General features: G+C 40.9%; 1 protein-coding gene across 2 annotated transcripts in view; it reads right to left on the bottom strand.

Annotated features, from left to right (window-relative positions):
- CEP164 (centrosomal protein 164) overlaps positions 1-24,321 on the bottom strand; it is a 157,025-nt gene that overhangs the window by 124,286 nt on the left and 8,418 nt on the right. For both annotated transcript variants that reach the window (XM_089678613.1, XM_089678614.1), the window contains exons 2-6: positions 16,191-16,298; positions 12,387-12,498; positions 7,808-8,015; positions 3,120-3,284; positions 1,950-2,066 (exon numbers count right to left, since the gene is read on the bottom strand). In XM_089678613.1, coding sequence (XP_089534739.1) covers positions 1,950-2,066; positions 3,120-3,284; positions 7,808-8,015; positions 12,387-12,498; positions 16,191-16,275 — 687 coding nt within the window. In that variant the 5' untranslated portion in view covers positions 16,276-16,298. The remainder of the gene's footprint in view (positions 1-1,949; positions 2,067-3,119; positions 3,285-7,807; positions 8,016-12,386; positions 12,499-16,190; positions 16,299-24,321) is intronic.

The raw sequence follows: 24,321 nt of genomic DNA, 5'->3' as shown, positions 1-24,321 counted from the left end.
AGGGTCTAGCTACCGACAGGCTATGTTCCATCCAGCAGAGGAAAAAAACAAGATGCTATACAGAAGCTCATTATTTGTTCCTCTCCATTGTACCTAATACTTAGATTGCACTCCAGAGCAATGATCATTATACTTACAATAGTCAATACAGCATTGATTTACCTGGAAGCCAAGACAAATGACTACTTAGGGTTTCTGTGCAGTGCAAGTAACACATTGGACAGCAATTTCACTGGTGAGCCTGTCAACATTTTCTATTCACCACTCTGACCTTGATACTCTGATTTCTTCATATCCGATTAAATAATATAAAATACACAACAAAATACCTTGCGTATATGACAGGCCACACTGTCATTTCAGGTAGTTATATAAAGTACTTTCCTTCTTTCATCTGAGTACCTATTATTTATAAATATTAAATAGTGTATCAATTAACAAAATGAGACCAGTTTAACTGGAGGTAGCTACATCCTACCTAAAATTACACACAAGAAAGCTCAGACTTGGCCAAGGCCACCAGTGTGTGTCTACCCCACTTTTTTCTTTATTACCGTATATTCTCGAGTATAAGCCGAGTTTTTCAGCACATTTTTTGTGCTGAAAAACGGCCCCCTCGGCTTATACTCGAGTCAACGTCTGCAGATGGCTCCCCCCCCCCTTCCAACAGAAGGGAAACTACGGTAAGTACAGGGGTGGGCAGGGGGCTGCTGTCTCTTACCTGGCTCCGGTCCCACGACGATCTGGTCCAGGAAGCGCGGCTGCTCCTTCATTCGGTTCCTCCACTGGATGTTCGCGCGGCTGCTCGGCTCCGCCTTCTCACCGGTGATTGGCCGCCAGAACTGTAGCTCAGGAAAGGCACACAGGCGGCCAATCACCGGCGAGGAGGCGGAGCTGAGCGGCCCCGCGAAAATTGAGTGAAGGAGATGCAGGTAAGTGTGCCATGCTTAGGTGCTGCTGCAACCACATATGTTGGCTGCAGCAGCACCATACTGGAACAGGGGTCAGCAAGTGTCAGTGGGAGGAATAGTGCCCCATCATTGGTGTCACTGATACCAATGATGGGGCATTATTCCTCCCACTGACACCAACGATGGGGCACTTTTCCTCCCCCCCCACTGACACCAACGATTGGGCACTATTCCTCCCCCCCCACTGACACCAATGATGGGGCACTATTCCACCCCCCACTGACACCAATCATGGAGCACTATTCCACCCCCCACTGACACCAATCATGGGATACTATTCCTCCCCCCCACTGACACCAACGATGGGGCACTTTTCCTCCCCCCCGCTGACACCAACGATGGGGCACTATTCCTCCACCCCCCCACTGACACCAATGATGGGATACTATTCCTCCCACTGACACCAATGTTGGGACACTATTCCTCCCACTGACACCAATGATGGGACACTATTCCTCCCACTGACACCAAAGATGGGGCACTATTCCACTGACACCAATAATGGGGTGCTATTCCCCCCACTGATACTAATGATGGGGCACTATTCCTGCCACTGATACCAATGATGGGGCGCTATTCCTCCCACTGACACCAATGATGGGGCACTATTCCTCCCACTGACACCAATGATGGGGCACTATTCCTCCCACTGACACCAATGATGGGGCACTATTCCTCCCACTGACACCAATGATGGGGCACTATTCCTCCAACTGATACCAATGATGGGGCACTATTCCTCCCACTGATACCAATGATGGGGCACTATTCCTCCCACTGACACCAATGATGGGGCACTATTCCTCCCACTGACACCAATGATGAGGCACGATTCTTCCCACTGGTGTTCCCACCCTCGGCTTATACTCGAGTCAATAGTTTTTCCCAGTTTTTTGTGGTAAAATTAGGTACCTTGGCTTATATTCGGGTCGGCTTATACTCGAGTATATACGGTATATTACCATGGCTCCTGCTCACCTGATCTTCACTTTCTTGGTCACCATTTTCATCTTCCTCTGCCAAACCAGGTAGAGAGAGACTCACTCTTTCCTCTGAGAGTTTCCCTGCGGCTGTCTTGAGGTATGATGTCATTTTCTAGTGGTATGTAGCAAAGATTAATAAAGTATAACAATAATAAAAATACAACACTTTTCCTCTTTTAAGAAAGAGTCCAAACACTGTACATTTAAGCTTTACATAAAGAATTAAAGAATAGTTTCACTTCTAAAAAAGCTGTCATTTACAGACTCTCCACAGTGTATTTCACAGGGTTAAATACTTACCTGCAAGCCCCATTCTCTATTGTGCAGACCTACCTGTTTGAAAACAATCTAAGCTAGGCCCACCATTTACTGCTCCCTCATTCATTCCTATGGCAGGGGCATGCTCCTATTGATAGCTGGGCATTTTGTAATGTCTGCTCTTGGGCAGGAAGTTTAATTTTAAATGTTTAAGTAGAGTTTACAATAAAGAAGGGGGGGGCAGACTCTCAGGCAACAATAAAAATCTAACAGGAGATCCAATATTAGCTCTCTTCATCAAAACTGAAAAAAAAAAAAAAAAAAACAATTCTAAGGCTCTTCTGAAAATTCCATGAGCTCCACTCCGTTTGCTCCTCCTGTACCTCAGAGGAGCCCTGTGGATACCAGAGTTCACTTAACTTGCCAGGCAGAGACTCATTGGTTAAGCAACTTAAAGCAATATGTGTTATATGTTGTACAATGCAAGGTAGCTTTTCTATCGGATTTAAAAATGTAATTAATTGCACCTATTTACATTTTTTCTAATCCTCAGAACTTCAGATCATAAGATATGCACAATTGGTAGCTGCATGCGCTACCTATTCAATTGTCTTTAGTTTTTATTCAAGAAAATTGTCTTATCTTATTATTTACAGGTTGTTTTATAAAAGGAAACAAGTCAGATGATTGCATAATTTATTTGAAGATTAATTAAAATTGCAAACTCTGTGAGAAAGGTGTTCTGTACTTCAGAAGAAAGTATATAGCTAAACTGATTAATTTAAGGAAAAGGCAGCAAAAAGAACAAACAAATAAAAGTCAAAAGTATGGTCCACAAATGATGAGCTTACTAATGTAGCATTTAATGGGACGAGTCAGTACTTGTATAAATAGTCCTGTTACTTACACCAGATGTTCCACCTAAAAGATTGTCAAATCCGCCAGAGCTTCCTGTACTGCTACCCTGAGATCCTCGCATTCCTCCCGAGCTTCCAACCGAATCACCCACTGTTCGAAGAGGAGCTAGACCTCCCACTGGTCCTTGCACAGGTCCAAGTGGAGATCCAAGAGACTGTCAGGATATAATAAGCAACATACAATTCACTACTGGTAAGAGTTTGTAGATCTTGCATACCTACGTAAAATTACACTAAAGTGCCAGTGATTGAGAGAGATATATATATATATATATATATATATATATATATATATACACACACACACACACACACACACACACACATACATACACACACACACACACACACACACATACATACATATACACATACATACACACGCACTATAAAAAGCAGTGCCCTTGGCATATCTCTTGGTCCGGTGGCTGGAGAGGTGGTTGGAGGATCTCAGCTTTTATCTCCCATCAAGACTTTGTACTATAAAGCTATGCCACCAATACATGTCCTGGCTTCAGTACATTCTAACTAACTAACCCAAACTAAGTATGGAGATTTTGCTACTGATTTCACTTGCTGCATGCCTATTGTGATCATAGAACTCAAAATGTAATAAACCCAGCGAGAGGCAGAAAATGACCATTTTCAGAGAGAGGGGAGTGATGGCAGTCCTCATGGTTTTATTATAACTGGTTTCTTGTAAAGTATATGTGGGGTCTTATTTTTTGGGGGGGGGAGAGAGAGAGAGAGAGAGAGAGAGAGAGATTGATTTAGCTTTAAAGGGTAAGTTCACCATTTGTAAAGAAAAAAATTATTTTTTTACATTGCAGCCTCTAAAGAACTGCATCAATGATCAGCAGATTGTGGATGCAATGCCAGGATCCCACAAACTTTCAGTAAGCTGTCTGCCCATACCTTCTGCAGTACCAATGAACTACAAGAGCGCTCACCAGCACCCTCACAGTTCATTGAATACTACAAGCCATCAGCAGCAATAGCATGAAACTGAATGCATGACGCGGCCGCATGGGCAGAGCCTCGCATGAGTGCACTGTTTTCAGGTTTGGGGAGAATCTCCCCTGCCAATCACCGGTGGCGGGAGGTGGCTGCATAGGTGCAAGTTACATGTTACACTCTATATATAGGTGGCGGGAGGTGGCTACATAGGAGCAAGTTACATGTTACACTCTATATATAGGTGGCAGGAGGTGGCTACATAGGAGCAAGTTACATGTTACACTCTATATATAGGTGGCGGGAGGTGGCTACATAGGAGCAAGTTACATGTTACACTCTATATATAGGTGGCGGGAGGTGGCTACATAGGAGCAAGTTACATGTTACACTCTATATATAGGTGGCTGCATAGGAGCATGTTACACTCTATATATAGGTGTAACACGCGCATCAAGATGAACTTAGCCTCTAATTGTTTTCAGTTCTACTATCAAATGGTCAGATGTGGTTCTGTAGCTCTTTTCCGATTATACCATTTTATTTCTTATAAACAGTTCATCTATCTGATATTATTGGAAGAGTAGGGACTGGTCAGAGATGCCTCACTTTTAAGCAGTTGGCCAGCTTAAATATGTACTGCAAAATACTCAAACCGATAACTCCTGTCTTTAATGCAAAAAAAGTGTTTTTACAGCAGTGTGCAAAACATTAATTGGCCCTGTTCACATTATCGACTTTTGACAGTGCAATTTTTGCATTAATATTTCACTTGAATGAACTGCAATATGAGCGTTTGTTGCTTGAGAAGAAGCTTTTGCATCTTTTCAGGCGACAAGCTTCAGCTTCCTGCAAAGGCACGGTTTTCTGTGATTGCTGCACGATCCTGTCACACAGCAAATCGCATCGCATTCAGAATGCCATTGAAGATTAATGGCACCCAAACATTCGCCGCACGTTGCGCAGTGATTGCCATGTGATTTGGAATCGTGCGCATCAATTCTGCCTGCGATTCCAAATTGCGAAGTGTGAATGGAGCTGAAGCTTTGTCAGCAAAGACATGCAGGAGAAGGAGTTACAGTGGAACACTCTGAGGCCCCATTCACATTATCACGTATCAGGAACGAGAACTCCTGCTACACAAAACTTTGACAGCGTGATTTTTACATGATTCTGCATGTCATGTGTCGCTCCTTTTCGGACAACAAGCTTCACATGCTTCTATTGCGCAACAATTGTGTCAGAATTGCATGGCATATGGGGTGCCATTGAGTCCCGGTTCACACTAGAATACAGTGAGGGAAACCTACATTCCAAATGCACTGTCCTTTTGATCTGCAGTGGGTATCAGTGCAATGTTAACAACACCCCAAACACCGTGCGTTTGCCTGCACCGGATCACATAATACAAAACTACCATGCGATCCAGTTTCAGTGCATTTCCAAAACACTACTTTGGAGTGATGCCGTGCAATTTGAGCCCATTCAAAATGAATGGACTCAAATTGCACCGCACTGAATCGCATATGAATTGCACAGGAATGCACAGCACATTCTTGTGCATTTCGTAGGCGATTCACAGCGTGAACCTATGCTGAAGGATACTGGCACCCAAACAAGTGCTGCAATTGTCACTTGATTTGGAATTGCTGTGGTTCTACCTGCAATTCCAAATTGCAAAGTGTGAATGGAGCCTAAGAAGAGCAAAAAGGGAGATAATGGGTTACCCGGTATAGCAGTGCAAACTGGGAAGTATGTAGAAGAAAAGAGGGGTAAAACAGTAAAAAAGAGAAGAGCAGAGAAATACACACCTACACCCTCCCAGAGGATGTAAAGCTGAAAGTGTGCAAGTATCTTCCAGTAACCCTAACAGGAAAGTGTGCTTCTCTTTTCATATTATAAACAACCAGCAATGTGTGCCCTTTTTTTTTATTTTTTATTTTTTTTTAAAAAAGAGGAATTTTGGTGAACAAACAGAAAATATTGATATACAAAATTAATTATTCACTATATATGGCCCATAAGGGATCTAATACATGGTAATTTCACTGTGGGGTCACTGTATTATATATTGCTGTATAAGCGCTACATCACTTTTGTAATATTTCAAACAGAAAATATTGTCTGGTCTGGAGCACACAATCAGATCACCAATCCCTCAAGAGGAGCAAATAACAAGAAATTTGCTTTGAGAGTGATGTGGCAGTCTAAATCCTACTCAGTCAGCTCTGGTAATGTGGTCCAACAGAAAGCCCAAACTCAAAAAGAGTGCAACCTCACCGTTGCTGGGTAACTTGGCTAGATCATAATTAGGATTCTGCTTCCAATGCTGCAGACATTTAATGGAGTAATACTCTGGTTCTGTTGGATATCAGTGGCCAAATAAGTACAATGCTTTCAAATTGGGATAGCACCTAACAGGAAAGTATAGTTCTATCTCAATATGCTACTGACGTCAAAGGGGGTTAGAGAATCTCTCTCTATAACCACTGTGGCCATAAAAGTGGCATCCTAATTGGAACTGGTTACCTAGGGAGTCAGGATATTGTTTGCAAGCCTGCTTCTCCTAGAAGTTCCAGATGTGAACTGGCTGTGGTTGTTAGGGCCAGTTCACACTACATGCATTTCAGTGTGCTTTTTTTTCTGCATCCAAAATGCACAGAAAGTAGGTTATATGATTGTCATTGTCATAGTTCACATCAGTTCTTGCAGTTCCAGTGCGTTCCAGTTGCAGAAAAAAAGAAGTAGAACAGACTGCATTTTTCCTGCACAGAATTGTACTGAAACGCAGTAAAACACATCAAAAATACACTGGAACGCACATGTCCCTATTTAAATTGAAGAAAAATAGAGGGGAAAAAATTAAATGGAATGCATCAAAACCACACCGGAACGTGCCAAAAACACAAAAAATGTGCATGCAGAAACGTATCTAGAACGCATCTGGACTGCGTTTCTACAGTATGAACTGACCATTAAGAAAAGTAGGGCCCCCTGGGCCAGTCTAGCTTGGTGGCACTGGAACCCATGCAACTGGTGGGCACAGAGCAGCAGACACTCGTGTACCTTTTTTTGGGCTCATGCACACGGGTCTTAAAAAAAAAAAAAAAAAATCAGCTTACACCAAAAGGTGTGTCCTAAGAGAAGCTGTTGAGAAGGATTTACACACATATGCAGGTAAATGTATTCCACTGGCCAGAATAAATTAATATTGTGACCAGTAGAATGCATTTAGGCATAAAGCCATACATCCAAAAAAGTGCAAGTAAATGTATTCCAATGGCCTGAATAAATGAATATTCTGGCCAGTAGAATGCATTTAAGCTCAGCGCTAGTTGTACATTAACACTTGGACATGCATGAGTTTAGAGGCATTTTTTCTGCCATGTTCTGGTAGAAAAAAAATAGCAGAATTTCTGTAGCATAATTCATACACCTTCACATTCATACATGTGCATGAGGCCTTGCAGAAGTTCTGTGATAAAACATTAAATCAATAACAAAGAACAAACAAACCTTGTGTGAAAGAAAACCATTCTTCAAGTATTTCAATAACATCTGTCACCAATTGCATCAAATGTGATACTGCAGATTTTTGTGGAGCTGTAAGTTACGGTTACTTAGGAGTACCTCTTTCATTCAGCCTGGAAACATCCAACCCCTCATAAGGATTTGACATGAATGCCTTATATACAGTAAATAACTGTGCCTGCCCATGGCTTACCAATACAGGCCTGGGAATATCCTTTGGTTTCTTATCTTTTTTCTTTTCTTTTTTTTTCTTTTTCTCTTTCTTCTTTCCGCCACCTTGACCCTGGACCTTATCTCGCTCCTGTGCAACAAGTTCTCTATAATGCTCATCTATGGGATGGTCCCATGTGGACTGGCCAGTTGCAAAGTTGAAATAATAGATATCACCGGTCACATCCTGGCTGAAAAGAGCAGGAATTCTAGGTTAGTATAAACATATGATCTAATACAAAGCAAAAAATAATAGTAAGAGAAAATAAAAACAAAAAGAGTGCTACGAAAAAAAAAGGTAGTGTGCAAACTAACACCTAACATTAGATCTTGTGCTAGACTGGTGCCACTCTAACTAATTCAGATAAATATGGGATTCATAAAGTGAAATTCCATATTGGGGATTCCGCACTGAAAACTTTGGGTAACAAAGACAGGGCACGATTACTGGAACTGATCCCCCTGTGGCTTCCCAGTGCAGCCGGCTTATCCTCCTCTCCCTCGCACTGGCTTTCATCTGCTACACCAGCAGCCACAGGGGGGGATTAGTTCCTAGTAATTGTACCCCCCCACACCACCACCACTCCAGGTCCCCTTCCTGCAGCTCTGATCCCCTTGTTTATTTATGTATATATAATGCTCCTGAGTTAAATAATATGGTAAATAAAGTTCCTGGTGATGAACAGTTGGCCTAAAGTGGTTGATATTGCAATTGAGTTTTCACTTATATCAGTCATTAAAAAGTTTAAATGAACTCAAAACAGAGTTTAACAGAATTACTTGCATGCCTGTTATGGCTCTTGCTGAATGTACTTTACAGAAGAACTCCAGGAAAACATTGTATTTTCCCATGCAGTGGGGCTGTGCCTGTACTACATAGGTTAACTGCTCATTTTTGTCTAGGGGTGAGGAGAGTGGAGAGATGATTACCTAATGCACCAATCCTCTAGCGCAAGACCTGTCCCCACCGCTCCTGCCCCCTCCCCCCACACACTAGCGGTCTTATGAATGGACTGTTCCTAACATAATCACATAGTAGATGTAGTGATGCTATTCTAGCACAAAAGGGTGTTTTCCTAAATTAATATATCCGTGATCGAGTATTTAAGCAAGCCATGACTGACCCCCACTTCTGAAGAACTGATTGGCGGATGAAACATGTCAACGTAATGACGTCATCATGCCCAGAAGTAATGTCCGCAAGTGTCCTCATGCTCGAATGAGATGGCAACGAGATGCCACAAGCCTACATTGAAATACTATGCTGTGGATCCTGAAATCGACTGAAATGACATGATAATCTCTGATCCTCGTAGTGCCCTACTTTGGCTAATAGAGGCATATACTACAACAAGCTACCAACAACAGTGTGACACTTCATTGACAGATCCACCTGGAAATCAGCAAGGAAATGCATATGAGAGACTGGACATAAACTGAAGTCCTAATATGGAAGCCGTAAGTGCCTAAGCTTTATATGGGACTTTCATGCTGTCACTGCATAACTACTGCTAAGCAAGTCCTTCTCTCTCTATACTGCTAAGGTCTTCTAACCTTTCACATGGTTATCCTTTGTATCTATACTGGTGGACTTATCTGTTAGCTAATACAGCCTATCTATAATGGAATTGCTGACCTTAGATCAGTGAAATGTGAACTCCGACTGCTCTGAGACATATATATTGCTTGCCTCTCATGATCTGCAGATGCACTTGACAGTTCACGAGTAAAGCATCTAATTTGAACAGACATAACAAACTGATGTTGGCAAAAGCTACATGTCTAAACCTAATGCTTATCTGCTCACTGGACTGTTGACCTGCTAACTACCAGGGTCACTAACTTAATAAACCTATGAAGAGAGACTCATGCTAGGTTTATCTTTATATACTCTACTCCATAATAAAGGGATTGGTGAATCTACATTTGTGACCCATAACCATTGCTATTTCAGGTTACAACAATTGCTGCCACAGTTTCAGTGGTAATATTTAGTGCCTGACTATCTCAGCCTTGCCACTGCTATGTGAAGACACTAGTTGGGGTGTTACAATCTGGATGCTATCTGGATGGAGGCTGCAATCTGGGCGGATTTGTTGCTGTTCAGAGATAAAAACTGAACTTGTTACAAGTGAGTGGGCATTTTTATTTTAATAAAGAGGCTCATTTGATACCATATTACTACACTATGAAGGATCTTTTCTTCACTCATCATGGTTTATGGTGAGTGATATATTTAGCTGGTGATACTGTCCTGAGAGGTCTTGAGTATTGATCCACCTGAGAAGGGGTCCACGGAAGGAGTACTGAGGATACTTACCAATACTGGAGAAAGATCTGAGAGTGATGTTGGAGGCTTAGTGGCCCTTTGGGTCGCAGATTGAAGGTGAGGGGGCATTTTAGCCACAAGAGGAGTGTGTTGACACCATCACAAGAAATCATCACTTTTTTCATCACTTTTGCATGAGTTGTTTTTGTGTGGAGCACACATTTGGATGATTTATGAACTTTTTTTTTTAAGGAAAAATTATTTTAAATGATTTATCTGTATTTAAGTTGGTTACCTTACTGTGTACACTGATCACGTTTGCAGTGTGTGATTTACAATATTTAATGGGGGTCAGTGTATATTTACACATATGTTGAAGGATTATTGAGGCACCAGTCCTGCAGTTTATAACAGGACTGTTGGTCACTTATTATATTGCACACTTGAATTAGGAGCACATTGTGGCACTTTGTTTGTTTATTTATTCATTAAGTCACATGTGTAGATTATTTGAATATTTTATTTGAATATTGTATGAGTTGATATTGGGGTAATATTACAGTAGTGCTGCACTATAGGATTTGTTTAATTTGGTTCACTGTATAAGGTATCAGTTTGGAGTGTGAGTGGCTGTCATCTCTAGGTACTCCATATAGCACAGGAGGAATTTATATTATTTACCTCACTATCTCAGCCTTGCCACTGCTATGTGAAGACACTAGTTGGGGTATTACAATCTGGATTGTTTTTTAATTGTTTTAACTAGGCAATTTCTGTGTGTTCACTTCTGAAAGATTTTCTGTGTATAATTTATTTTCTATGATCAGCCAACAGTGCCATTTGTTTAAAATCAATAACGTTTTGTATTTTCACATTTACTATAAGAACTCTACATGGTTGATGTAATACCTTCTTTTTAGCAGTTTGTTCTTTCCAGCTGCATATTCTTTTTTTGACGTAGTCATTTAAGGTTAGCACCCACAGCCTTAGATCGATTATATGGTGAACTAGAGAATTAACTATCAAGCATACCCCATCCTGTGGTGTGCTTTTAATTTTTTGCAATTAAGTATAGCTTTTTCTTGCGACCCTGGACAAAACGGGCAGTTAACCCATGCATTGTGGGCACAGCCCCAGTACATCGGAAAATAAAAACTATGTCCGTAGTTCTGCTTTAACATTATAGTTAGAGATGGAGCAATCACATGTTTGTGTCACCAGCTGTAGGCTTGGGCTTATCCAGATCACGTATTCTGAGGATTATCCAGACTTTACCCAAACCCCTCAAGGTTTTAATGCTAACACTGAATACAGCAACACAGTGGTCTCCAAATTGTGGCTCGGAAACTTATTCAGCCCTTGGAGCATTATTCCTCCCACTGATACAAGACACTATTCTTTTCACTGACAAAACAATGGGGCACTATTCCTCCCACTGACACCAACAATGGGACACTATTCCTCCCACTGACACCAACAATGGGACACTATTCCTCCCACTGACACCAACAATGGGACACTATTCCTCCCACTGACACCAACAATGGGACACTATTCCTCCCACTGACACCAACAATGGGACACTATTCCTCCCACTGACACCAACAATGGGACACTATTCCTCCCACTGACACCAACAATGGGACACTATTCCTCCCACTGACACCAACAATGGGACACTATTCCTCTCACTGACACCAACTATGGGACGCTATTCCTCCCACTGACACCAACAATGGGATGCTATTCCTCCCACTGACACCAACAATGGGATGCTATTCCTCCCACTGACACCAACAATGGGACGCTATTCCTCCCACTGACACAAACTATGGGACGCTATTCCTCCCACTGACACCAACTATGGGACGCTATTCCTCCCACTGACACCCACAATGTGTTAATATTCTTCCCACTGAACCATAAATGGGGCACTATTCCTCCCACTGAAGCCAACAATGGCACGATATTTCTCCCAATGACACCAACGATGGGGAACTATTCCACCCCTTAATACTAAAGATGGGGCACCGTTTACTCCCATTGACACCAGTGCAATTTCTACTCCTACTGGCCACAGTGCGCCCCCCAATATTCTGATGATAGTGAACTGGCCCTCTGTTTAAAATGTTAGGAGACCCCTGCACTAATAGATTATCATCCTCAGTTTGCAACAGAAAACATTATATAATTAACAAAATTAAATCTTAGTAAATAATTGTCACTGATCCCACACAGAAGCAGGAGGAAGCTTTTTGCTACTATTATTGGATTTTCGTAGATATTTACTTACCAAGGTTTCCAGTCTGCCGGCAAGGGAGCAACAATTCCCTCCCGAGCCAACCACATAAGTTCAGGTTCTGTGTCCGGATTGATTCCAATCATTCTTGCATATTCTTGGATTTCTGGAGAATAGAACAAAGGAAGACAAAAAAAATTCCCTTTAAAAGGAAAATGTCATTGCCTATGCTGATGTTACTTGTCCTGTATAAAACAATTCTTAATTATGAAACAAACATCTGTAATTTTCAAAATCATAGGCAGAGCAGAAATTACTTGGGAAAATAATTTTTTACTGGAGGGTAGAAATTAAATCCTTCCTATGTAGTTCCCTTCACAGTCTAGATGTCTGCCCAGTCCTAAGCATATCACTGTTGTAAAATGCAAACTTTAACGGGTAACTAAACCTAAAAAAAATGTAATATACTGCTGCCTACCAGTCCTTAGATGCCTTAGATGTGGTGGCTGAATTTTTTTTCAGGTTATGGGCTGAATGGGCTGCCCTATGTGACACACAAAATCGCCTGACAATTGCCTGTAAAAAAACCACAGCGGAAAAACTTGTTCCAGCTACGTGAAAGTGTGAATGCAGCCTCAAAGTTAGACTTGGTAGTTCGGTTACAGTTGAGAATCACATTAAAGCTCTAGGCAGCTATAAGAAAAAAAATATTATTTAAAGTGGTTGCAAAGGCTCAAGGTTAAAAAATCTCTGCGTGCAGCAGTTCCCCCAGCCTTCTCAATACTTACCTGAGCCTCACTGCGATCCAGTGATGGGAACAACAGCCTTGGCTGTCCCGGGTCTCTGCCTCCTTATTGGCCAAGGCTGCTTTCAATTACAGCCAGTCAGCCAATGGGGGGGGGGGGGAGCACCAGCTCCATGTGTGAATGGACACACAGAGCAGCAGGTGGCCCTATAGCAAGCTTAGTAACACTTTAAGAGTACCTGGCAGTCTTGTCCATGACAGAAAATTAATCAGTTGAAGCATAAAGCAAAAGAGAACAAAATCCAGACACTAGTCAAATACTTAGTTTCCTCAGACAATCCTTGATTTTTTTCCAGCATTTTCAAGGGCCATATACTAGCAAGATTTTTGTACAAACATTCTTGCAGCATATTTGTACCTGGATTTTGGAATGAATTTCATTTCCAAAAGGAAAACCACATTCACAGTTAGAAATGTGTTTGTTAGAAAACAAATGCCACCCCGCACCTTCATTTCTTATAACTGCAGTCAAAAACAAACATTAATTTAACTCCACTAAGGACTTGAAAATGTAACAAATGGTCCTGAAATGAAAGTCTTCAATGTAAATGCTTCTGGTTTAAGTCCTGCTTTACCACACTATGTTGAGCCTGAAACCAGAAAACTCTTCCTATTAAAATGGTTGCAAAGGTAAAAAGGTATTACACCTTAATGTATTCTATGCATTAAAGTATTAATAAACCCTGCATTCACTATATCTGGTCTTCCACAGTACGCAGAACATGGAAAGGCAATCATTTTAGTAAATATAAACTGCTAAATACATTTTCTCATCAGCAGTACATAGCAGTCTTGTGACTTCTATCAGTGTCCAGATGAGCACTGGTTAATCTTGCAGGAGGAGTTTTCATTCTCCTCTGACTGTCCTGTGAGGTTGCATGACCCCTGACCCTCTGTCTGGACAGTGTCGATTGGCCCTGTGCCGATCACATGCACCCCCTAAACAAAAAAAAAAAAAATCTGTACCAATACACAACAGAGCATGTGCAGAGTGTCTCCTAGGCCTCTATACTATCAGCAGATGGATTGGGGTCAGTGGAAGGAGAGGATCAGAGAAGACAGGATTAAAACATCCTTTTTACACAATGCAGAGGATTAACCCCTTAGGTTCTACAGGGAGTATAAAAAACATGCTTTACTGCACATAGAGACAGATATTACTGTTGTGGCTTTGGTAACACTTTATGGTAGAAATCCTTTTGAGTGCAGCTCCCCCCTCAGGCCCCCCAATCTCATTTCAGCGCTGTGCACTCTGTAACATCTCTTCTCCCCTCTTGGGGCTGTGAGCAAAGAGCAAGGGGGCAGGGCTAAGCCAGGCTGTGTGTCCAAATAAACACAAATAGCACAGCTCAGGAGCAAGCCCGCAAGAGTGCCCCCATAGGAAGTGGCTTTCTATGGGGGCAGGGAGCCAGGAGCGCCGGTGGGGGACCCGAAAAGAGGAGGATCGAGGCTGTTCTATGCAAAACCACTGCACAGAACAGGCAAGACATGTTTGTTATTTTAATTTTTTTTTTTTTAAATAATCTGTAAAGGATGAGTTCACTTTAAAAAAAAGAAATTTAATAAAATAATAAATGCACATTTTTGCAGGTAAAAAATGTGCATTTATTTTTTATTTTTTTTAGCATTGCACAGCGATCAGCAGATTGCTGGTGTCATGCAGATCTGCAGCAGACTGTCAGTTTAATCTGTGTGCTCACACCTCGTATGGGCAGACAGTTTAACACTTCCAGGAAGACTCCATAAACTACCACAGCACTCCACAACACCATGGTAATTCATTGAGAACTACTAGCCGACATCCACAAAGGATGTCAGTACTTGCAGTTCATTCATTCACATAACTCTGTGAATGAATGATGTGGCAGTGTGGGCGGAGACCCGCATGATCACACGGATTCAAACAACTGACAGCTTGTATGGGGAGCTTCCCCCTGTATTGCTGTCACAGGGGGAAGAGGGGGATTAGGCAGCAGCTGCAGCATTGGGAACATGTTACATGTTCCACTCTAAAAACGTGAAACATGTAACATGTTTTCAAATGTGAACTTTAATATCACATTAAGCCTGTAGACACATTGTTATAGGCTGCACAGGGAGTCAGAGAAGTTCTGATACTTACTAGACAAGTCTTTGGAAAGCACATGAAGAACTACTGTAGAATGTACGATTTCTTAATGGTGATTCAACAGCAGTTGAATCCCTCACTAAAATAATGATGTGAGAATGAGCTACTGCAAATGGACTGCGGTGCAACCCAGCAGAATTTAAATTCCTTTTTAACTGATAATCTGGTGTATCTGAAATTACCTGTTTTCCCCTATACAGAAGTGCTCAGACTGGAAGGAGGAGAAGCATTAGGATCAATTTGGGTGGACTGCATGCAAGTGAGCGTAAAAAAAAAAAACTGAAAAGAGATGGATGAGTGACTAAACAGATGAGCTGCTGCTACAGTTCATTCACAGCCAGCTGACTGGAAGGTGGTCCAGCTTTACTGCTTAACTACAGCAGAGAATAGCCTGGTCACCAACCAGGCTGTACAGTCTAAGGCTAGGTTCACACCTGTGCAGGTTGCGTTTGAGCCGTTTCTGCATTGCAATTTTGCCACGTTTTGCGTTTTTTTTTCAGTTTTGTTATTTTTCTTGTTGCTAGACAGCTTTAAAACGTAAACCATCTAAAAAAAAAAAAAGCATCAAAAACACACTACATGCTTTTCTGTAGTATTTCCATTGAAGTCTATAGAACCAAAATTGCAACTTTTTGCATTCAAAAAAGACCTTGACCCTTTCCAAAAACATGCACCGGGTGAAAACGCGGAGATGTGAATGTGTCCCATAGGAAATCATGTTAAATGGACTGTACTGCATTTGCGGAAACCGCTTAGGTGTGAACCTAGGGTAACAGGGCTTTGTAAATCTTTGAACTAAACTGACAACAATACAAAGTCTTCGGCAAAAAAAACCACTCTCAGATCTGGACTTTATCCATATAATTAGCTGTGAGTCTGCAGTTCAGATTTTCAATGTACATATTATATCTACATTATAAGTTACCATGCTCTTGAGGTATGTAGCTTTCATCATGATCTTCCTCCAGGATCAATTGATCCCCCATTCGACCAGTGGGCAAAGGCAACATTTTGTGGGATGAGAATCAGAAACCTGAAAGAGACAACAAATTTAAGTAAAGTCACCTTAAAGCAGAGCATGCGCATGCATCAAGACCTCTTGCTTTATGATCCACTCTGAAACCTTTAAATCCCTTGCCACACACACAGGCATTCACAACTTTCTTTTTGATGGTGTTGCAGAGCTCTTTTGATCTTCATATGATGACTCCACACACGTCAATAGCAAAGAGAACATCAGACCCTAGATATCTAAGGTTTAAATAAGACAGGTTCTACTTGTATACCTCCTAAGGCTGACAATACACTAGATGATCTCATTGTACAATCTCCTTTGGATCTACCATCAACTCCTTTGGATCTACCATCAGCTCCTTTGGATCTACCATCAACTATGTAGTGGAAGAGTCTGCCTAATTTGATATTAGATGAATGGATTACTTAGATTTGTCCTCATATTAAATAGTAAAGAGACTGTTTCCCATCAGTTTCACATACCCCTGATTTAGGGGTCACTGTTTTGTGATTTCACGTTCATTTATTTTTTCACAAATCTCACTTGAATCCGTAAGTTTCAGCGGATTTCAGTAATAGATGTGTGTTGCAGAAATTACTTTGCAGTTTATTTTATTTTTCCACAGCAGTTTCTACTGTTTATTAATTTATTTATTTAGATTTCATTTTTTCACTTCCACCTATCCTTTATTATGTTCACTTTGAACATTTACATTTTGGGAGCATTTCCTATAGCAACTAATCAGTTGCAGGATATTATTTGTGTTGTATTTGTATCACTGAGTTTTGGGATCCTCAATAGGATCATATCATGTTTTTGTGGGCACAATTCAAAAAGAAGTAGTTTATATTCATATATATATATATATATATATATATATATATATATATATATATATATATATATTTACTTTGTAATTATGTGTTTTGTTCACCCTTAGTCACCTATTGTATTTCTAGGGGTGTATCTAGGTTACACCTTTTATGTTTGGGTGGTATTTACTATTATCCACTAATTGTAAGCTCCAAGAAACAGGGCCCTCTAATCCCTCTTGTATTGAACTGTATTGTTACTGTATTGTCTCTGACTATAATGTAAAGCTCTGAGCAAACCGTTGGCGCTATATAAATCCTGTATAATAATAATAATAATAATTGGATGTTTTCATGTGCATTCTATTTAATAATTTTTGGTTTATGTATATTTATTTACAAGTCTGTACACTGTGTGGGGTATTAACATCACAGGAGTTTATTTATCACCTAGAGATAGCGCAGCACCAATTAGTCTTCAATTTGTCAGTAAAGAGACTGTACAAACAGGTTGAATAATGTATGTCCAAAGAGGTTCTTCTCATTGGCATCTAATGTGGAACCCCGGTCCTAATTTAATAAGGTGGTAAATGTAGGGGTGTACTTAATTTTAACACAAGACAAATCTAGATTTTCAGTATTTTTGGATTATGAGAATGAATGCACCATGGGAATATTTTGTGCCATGTGTTTGTTTGAGTATAATGCCTTTATCTGTGGACACATTTTATAGCTATTATTGTTCACTTTCACCATCACAGGACAGAATTCTTTCTCGGATTCAAATCCCTTCACATGTCATTTCTCTCCCCTGATGCAGTAGCTCTGAGCTCAGTGTTTGAGATCTCACTCCTGTGATAGTCAAGTCTTGCTTAGCAAAGCCCTGGGACTTTTCAGGTCAGGCTACATGAAGTACATAAATGGCCTACACCTATAGCAACACCATTATTTGGCTTTACTCAAAGCTGCACAGTTGTTTTTTATCTATAGACACCCCTTAACTGTAGAGGCAGTTTTTTGGGAAAAGGTGAACTAACTCTTTTAAATAGGAACTGCACTGCATCTGAGCACCACAAACCAAAAATGCTATTTAATTTATTAAGATTCATTAACATTGAAAGCAAACTCCTCCATCCATCCATGTCTCCATGCTTTATTTTACTGAGAAATCATTTTGAAAAACACCCCATGGCAATTTTGGCAGTGGCCATCTTGAGTATGGGCTGATGATTCATGTAGAACTTACTTCCTGGAATCCATCTGCCCTTAGCTCAGGCATTGGCTGAGCTGAGAACCTTACCTCACCTCCTGAAGACTGCTGGGATGCATAGGCATGGAAACTAGGTTGTAACTGAAGAAATGCCAAAAAAAGTTAAACACAAGTAAATATTATATACTTTCCTATCCATTCACTAATGCTAGCAGCATAATGATTAAATATAGTCCATGTTGATTCAGAGGGTAAAGTTCCGCTTTAACCTTAAATTGAACTACCTTCTCCTGGTTGAAGTATTAGCGGAGGGTGCTGATAAATTAAAAAAAAAAAAAAAAAAAAAACAGTGCCTTGAAAAAGTATTCATACCCCTTGAACTTTTCCACATTTTGTCATGTTACAACCAAAAACACCCCTTGGCATTTCTGGCCGTGGCCATTTGTAAGTCAGGTATAATTATAACTATCTGCTCTAATCCTGTATGTTTGAAAAATGCACATCAGAAAGTCTTCTGTACGCTGGATAGAATTCTCAGTATCTCATAGCTCCCAAAATGTCCCTACTTTTGAGGGACTGTCCCTGATTTGGAACAAAGTCCTTCCTTTCCTTCTCTTCTACATAGTTTAGCCCTGGTTCACACTTCTACAACTTTGCATGCATTGCCAGGCTGTGATGTTCAAAACAGAAAGTCGCATGACAAGTCAAAACACATTCATTTCAATGGGTACCATCTTATCTAAGTAACTTTGGCTGCGACTTCAGAGGGTTTTGTAAGTTTAAAAATATGTCACTCTGTATTGTTATGGTTTGCCAAAGCTGCAAAATAAAGTCGCATTGAAGTCGATGTGAAGTTGCTTTGGGGTCGCAGCAGTGTGAACCGAGCCTTAGGCTAGGTTCACACTCATGTGGTGCGGTACATCGTATGTGATTCGCACAGGAACCACACCGCATTCCTATGCAAATCACATGTGAATTGTGTGCGGTGCGATTGGAGCCATACATTATGTATGGCTCAAATCGCACCGCATCCGCACCAAAAAGGGGCAGGACCTTTTTTTGGGTCCGCACTAGAATCAGATCGCATGGGTATTCACACCTATGCAATTCGATTCTGCACATAGCACTGCGTTTTGTAGACCGATTTAGGCGTGTTGTTAACTTAACATACACACCTGCAGCGGCTCAAATGAACGGGGTGCGATTCTGATGCAATGTGGAATTCGCACAGAAAAAACACTGCAAATTCCAGACCGCATCAGTATGAACCCAGGCTTACTCTCCTACTTTTCTTGGCCTCCCTGCTGTGGCGACCTCTGTTCACACATCTCAATGCTTTTCTGTTTAGAGGACCTGATTTCTGCAACAACCCTATGAGCATCTTCTATTTTGCTACTGGTGCTCAATTTATACTTTTAAATATATATATTGCTAATCATTATTGTACTGCTAGCATGCAATCCAGTATACTTATGCTTCAGCTACTCTCATTTTGATGTTTGATGGATACTATTTTGGAACTCATTCACATATCCATCTTACTCATATATTTGCACAGGTTGTTGTGTTGTTATGTTTTGTATCCTTTACAAACCTTAATAAAAATGTACTGAAAGTGAAAGTAGCTTCCTATGTCTTTATGTTGCAATATTTTTATTCATTTTCCAGAAAGGGAAAAAGAAGGAATGGCACATTCCAGCACAGTATAAATGAGAGTCCTGGATCAATGTCATATTAACATACAAAAAAGAAGAAATATAGCCTTTATGATCTCATATCTATATGCAGAGAATACACATTTCACTAACATTATATAGCTATAGAAACCCCATAAGATAAAAAGGAACAATCTCTGCAAAACTGATTCAATTGTCATTGTCTCATGCAGTTTAGATTACCCCTCCTATGTCTTACAAACATCCCATACAAATCAAGTGACGTCCCCATTCGGCCCTTTTCACACAAACATTCCAATTAGGTCCGCTTGTCATTTTTTCAGGTGGACCTGATCAGATTCTCCCTTCACCCCTATGGAACAGCGGATGTAAACAGATTTGTGTAGGTTTACACCTGCCTTCCTCCAATCTGATCCAGTCTGCAAAAAAAGGAAAAAAAAAAAAAAAACACGGAAGGGGATCAATCTCACTATGTCTAGGTGGACCAGATGGGAGGGCAGCCAGGTGTAGACAGACAGTGGAGTCGGTTTACACTCGATGGTCCACAGAGCAGTGTGGACTCTGTCCATGTGTGCTCTGTATAAACTGAGGGTACACAGACCTGTCATCCACCTGCTCTGCTCTGATCAGCAGACAGATCCCCTGCTGGTGAAAAAAGTCTTAGATGCAACAAATTAAAGTCGTCATAAAGGCAGAAGGTTTTTTTTTTTTATATACCTTACTGCATTCTATGCAGAAATGTAAAAAAACTTCTGCATGCACCTTCCCCTCATCCTCCCCTAAATACATACCTCAGCCCAATCTCGATCCAGCAATGTGCACAAGAGAAGAAGCTCTCTCAGCTCTCTCTCTTCTCATTTGCTCAGACACAGTAGCAGGTGCCATGTCAATCAAAGCCAGTGATGAGGAGTGGGTGCAGGTGGAGCCCCGTTCTGTGTGTCTTATGGGAGCGCATGAGTGCCCCCAGAGGAAGCGGCTTGCTCTGGGGGCACTCAGATGGGAGGGTGGAGCCCAGAGAGCCGGCGAGGGACCCCTGTCAAGGAAGTAGGCCTTAGATATCAAATAAATACATAACTATACTGTAACTGCTGATTTAAACATTGTGGTTCAAATGTGGGTCGTGAAGTCCTCAGAAACTTCTTAAGTAGCTAAAACAAGCATGCTAAGAATGTTTTATGACATGGCCATTTGGGAACATATGTCAAAGCTTGCCCTGCACCTTTTTTGTTGTCTAGTGATAATGTGAAATGCCATACGTGGTCATTTATTCCAAGTTAGATATGGTGACAAGCTGCTAGCATCTAACAATGGTGACCAACCACATTTGTGCCTCCTATACAGTATAAATAACCAAATGTAAAAGAGCAACTGTTGACCAGTCCTCCCTTGGACAAGTCCATGCACATGGATAATGTGAATAAACACTTCTTTTGTTCACCATAAGAGTGTAGTCTGACTGAAATCAGGGCTGCTCTGTGCACAACCATTGAACACAGCAGGTAAGTATGATATGTCTGTTATTTTTACCACTTTCCCACCGCCCTATAGCAGATATACTGCTACATGGCGGCAGGGGTGCGCAAAATCACATATACATTTATAGATAGATATATTAAAAAAGAATTGTGTTCCTGCATATAACCCTATACCATTAATTTACAGACAACAGATCACAAACTCCATTAAATGTTTGCCTGTTCCAACTGCATCTGTTTCTATCTTTGTTATAAAAATGTCAAAAACATGAAATTTTAAAAAAAAGGAAAAATGTTTTAGCAGATAAACAGTCCCCACAGCCAAGTCAGTAGTATTTTGTATTTGGCTGCACATACCACATAATATAATCTGCAGTTTTTTCCCCAGACAGAATTATAATCCCTCGGGTAAACCAAGTGTTGGGAAGTTCCGCATCAAACTAAAACACCAAAACGTATAATTTCCTGGATACGGAGCAGAAACTACATATACTGCCAATACAACCAAATGCAGAATATAAATGACAATATAGTATTTTTATTTGATCATTTTAACTCTTTTTTTTTTTTCAATAACAGATATAAAAAAAAGGGACAGAAACATGGTTGATAAAACATACACATATTTGCTTAGCAGAATGTAATCACAATTATTCACACAACGTTCACCCATTCTTCTAGTTGGATTGAACTTCAAAAATCTGAAAATTTGCATGAAAGGCAAATATACGCATGTCTTTTCGATCATAAATCTTTTCACATCTATTATGTTTTTCAATAAAATTAAATTTACCAACGAGATGACTGAATATAATTCACAAAAGAAGAAATTGCATCATTCAAGGACTTCACTGAGAATTTCTAAGCAACAAGACATTTTTTTTTTGCTTCTAAAATCTGAACTACGGGATTAACTTTACACATAAATGCACAGATGTGAGAGCCAGACAACTCCCAATGCAGGGATCAGAATCCAGAGGATAAAATTGGAGCCTCAGCTGCACAGACAGAAATTCTCCACTTTGGGCTCAATTGACAGCTCAGACATTTAGTTAAATTCACAATTATGGATCAGTTTTACTTTAGCTGCTTTTTTTTTTTTTTTTTTGTAACCCGTAGGTTATTCAACTGTTTTTCCCACATAATTTAGTATACTCCAGTCCACTCTTGTATAATGGCATTAAGCATCTCAATTCTCCAATATATCCATGCTTTAAAAAAAGAGCTTGTCTGCTTGTGCTTTATTAAAGTGATCCTAAACCATAATTTTTTTTAAATATCAAACAAGTTATAATTATCTTCTCCCTGTAAGGCCTCATTCCCACCTGAGCGTTTTGTAGCGTGAAGCTAGAAGTTGCAAAATGCTCAGGGAGAAAAAAAAACGATTGACTTTAATGGAGATGGTTCACATCTCCACTCCAAGTCGCCTGAAGCAGAACGCATGGAGCCCAAAAAGGTTTTAGAGTTACGTTTGCAGCTCCTTTCAGGCAGATTGATGCTTTTTTGTCGTGTTTACATTCCCATAGAAATACATGGAAACACGCAAATTGCGCATTTACATGCACTTTAGCATGTTTTGTAGCACGACCAAGAGTGTTTTTCTGGCATGGCAAAACGTGGCAACAATTGATGTCACAGATGAAATTTTTCTTTAATACAAAAACACCAGAACTCAAAAAGCCCAATAACGCCTGCAAAGGTTTGCAAAAGTACATAACAATGGGAAAAACAAAAGCGCTAAAATATGCACAAAAACACTATACTCAGGTGTGAATGGGGCCTAATGGTTTTGCACAGAGCAACCCCAATCCTCCTCTTCTTAGGTCCCACATCAGTACTCCTGGCTCCTCCTCTTCACCGAGTGCCCCCATAGGAAGCCCCATCTTAGAAGAGCACTCATGTGGGCCTTATCCTGAACCTCATAGACACTGAGCATCCATAGACACAGACATCAGAGCTCAGTCAAGCCTTCTTGTCATAGGATTTGATTGTCAGCAGCAGGAGCCAATGGCTTCCACTGCTATCATTCTGCCCTGTGAGGCAGAGAGTGAGGAGAGAGCTGCTGCTCTATAGCACGGTGCTGGATCGAGATCAGGTCCAGGTAAGTAGAAGGCCATTTCTGCTTTGAGTCCGCTTGCTCAGCAGGGGATCTGCTGAGCAGATGGATGGCTGGTCTGTGTCCGCTCCGCTTATGCAGAGCGGACACAGACACAGCCCACTGTCCTCTATGGGTATGGTCGGATGTAAACGAACCGCCTGTCCATTTACAACTGACTGCCATCTGTTTTTAGTGGTTTGGATTGGATATAGGCGGGTATAAATGGACACATCTGTTTACACCCACCACACCATAGAGGAGAATGAACGGTTCAATTGGGTCCACCAGAAAAAAGGACAGGCGGACCCGATCAATCTGCTGGTGTGAAAGGTCCTAAGAAGGGCTGGTGGGGGGGGGGGGGGGGGGAGGGGTTCTTGACACAGAAGGGTTTTTAACCCAATGCAAAGAATGAATTATGGTAAAAAAATACTCAAAGCAGAACTATGAGGTTGGGAGTGACTATCTATAATCCCTATGCTGACTAACATCAGTAAACAGATAGGAAGGTATATTATATTTACTAGTTTTGGAAACTTTTTTTTTACGCATTCCTTTAATCATACATCCCAGGAGACTTCAGGAGGTGAGGAGGGGTTCTCTCAGCTAAGCACACCCTTCTGCCTGGATGCCCGTGCTAAGGACAGATGGATTCCAGGAAGTAAATGCTGTATGAATCATCTGCCCTTACTCAAGATGTCCACAGTCAGAAATGCCAGGGGGTATTTTTCTCAGCAAAATAAACTATGGAAACATGGCAGTAGCACCTCTCT

This window comes from Staurois parvus, unplaced genomic scaffold (assembly GCF_062004578.1).
Source record: "Staurois parvus isolate SC_StPar_1 unplaced genomic scaffold, SC_StPar_1.0 ptg000207l, whole genome shotgun sequence".
Classification (NCBI taxonomy): Eukaryota; Metazoa; Chordata; class Amphibia; order Anura; family Ranidae; genus Staurois; species Staurois parvus.
The sequence above is the reverse complement of the archived record's forward strand: the minus strand, read 5'-3'. Positions and strand labels throughout refer to the sequence as shown.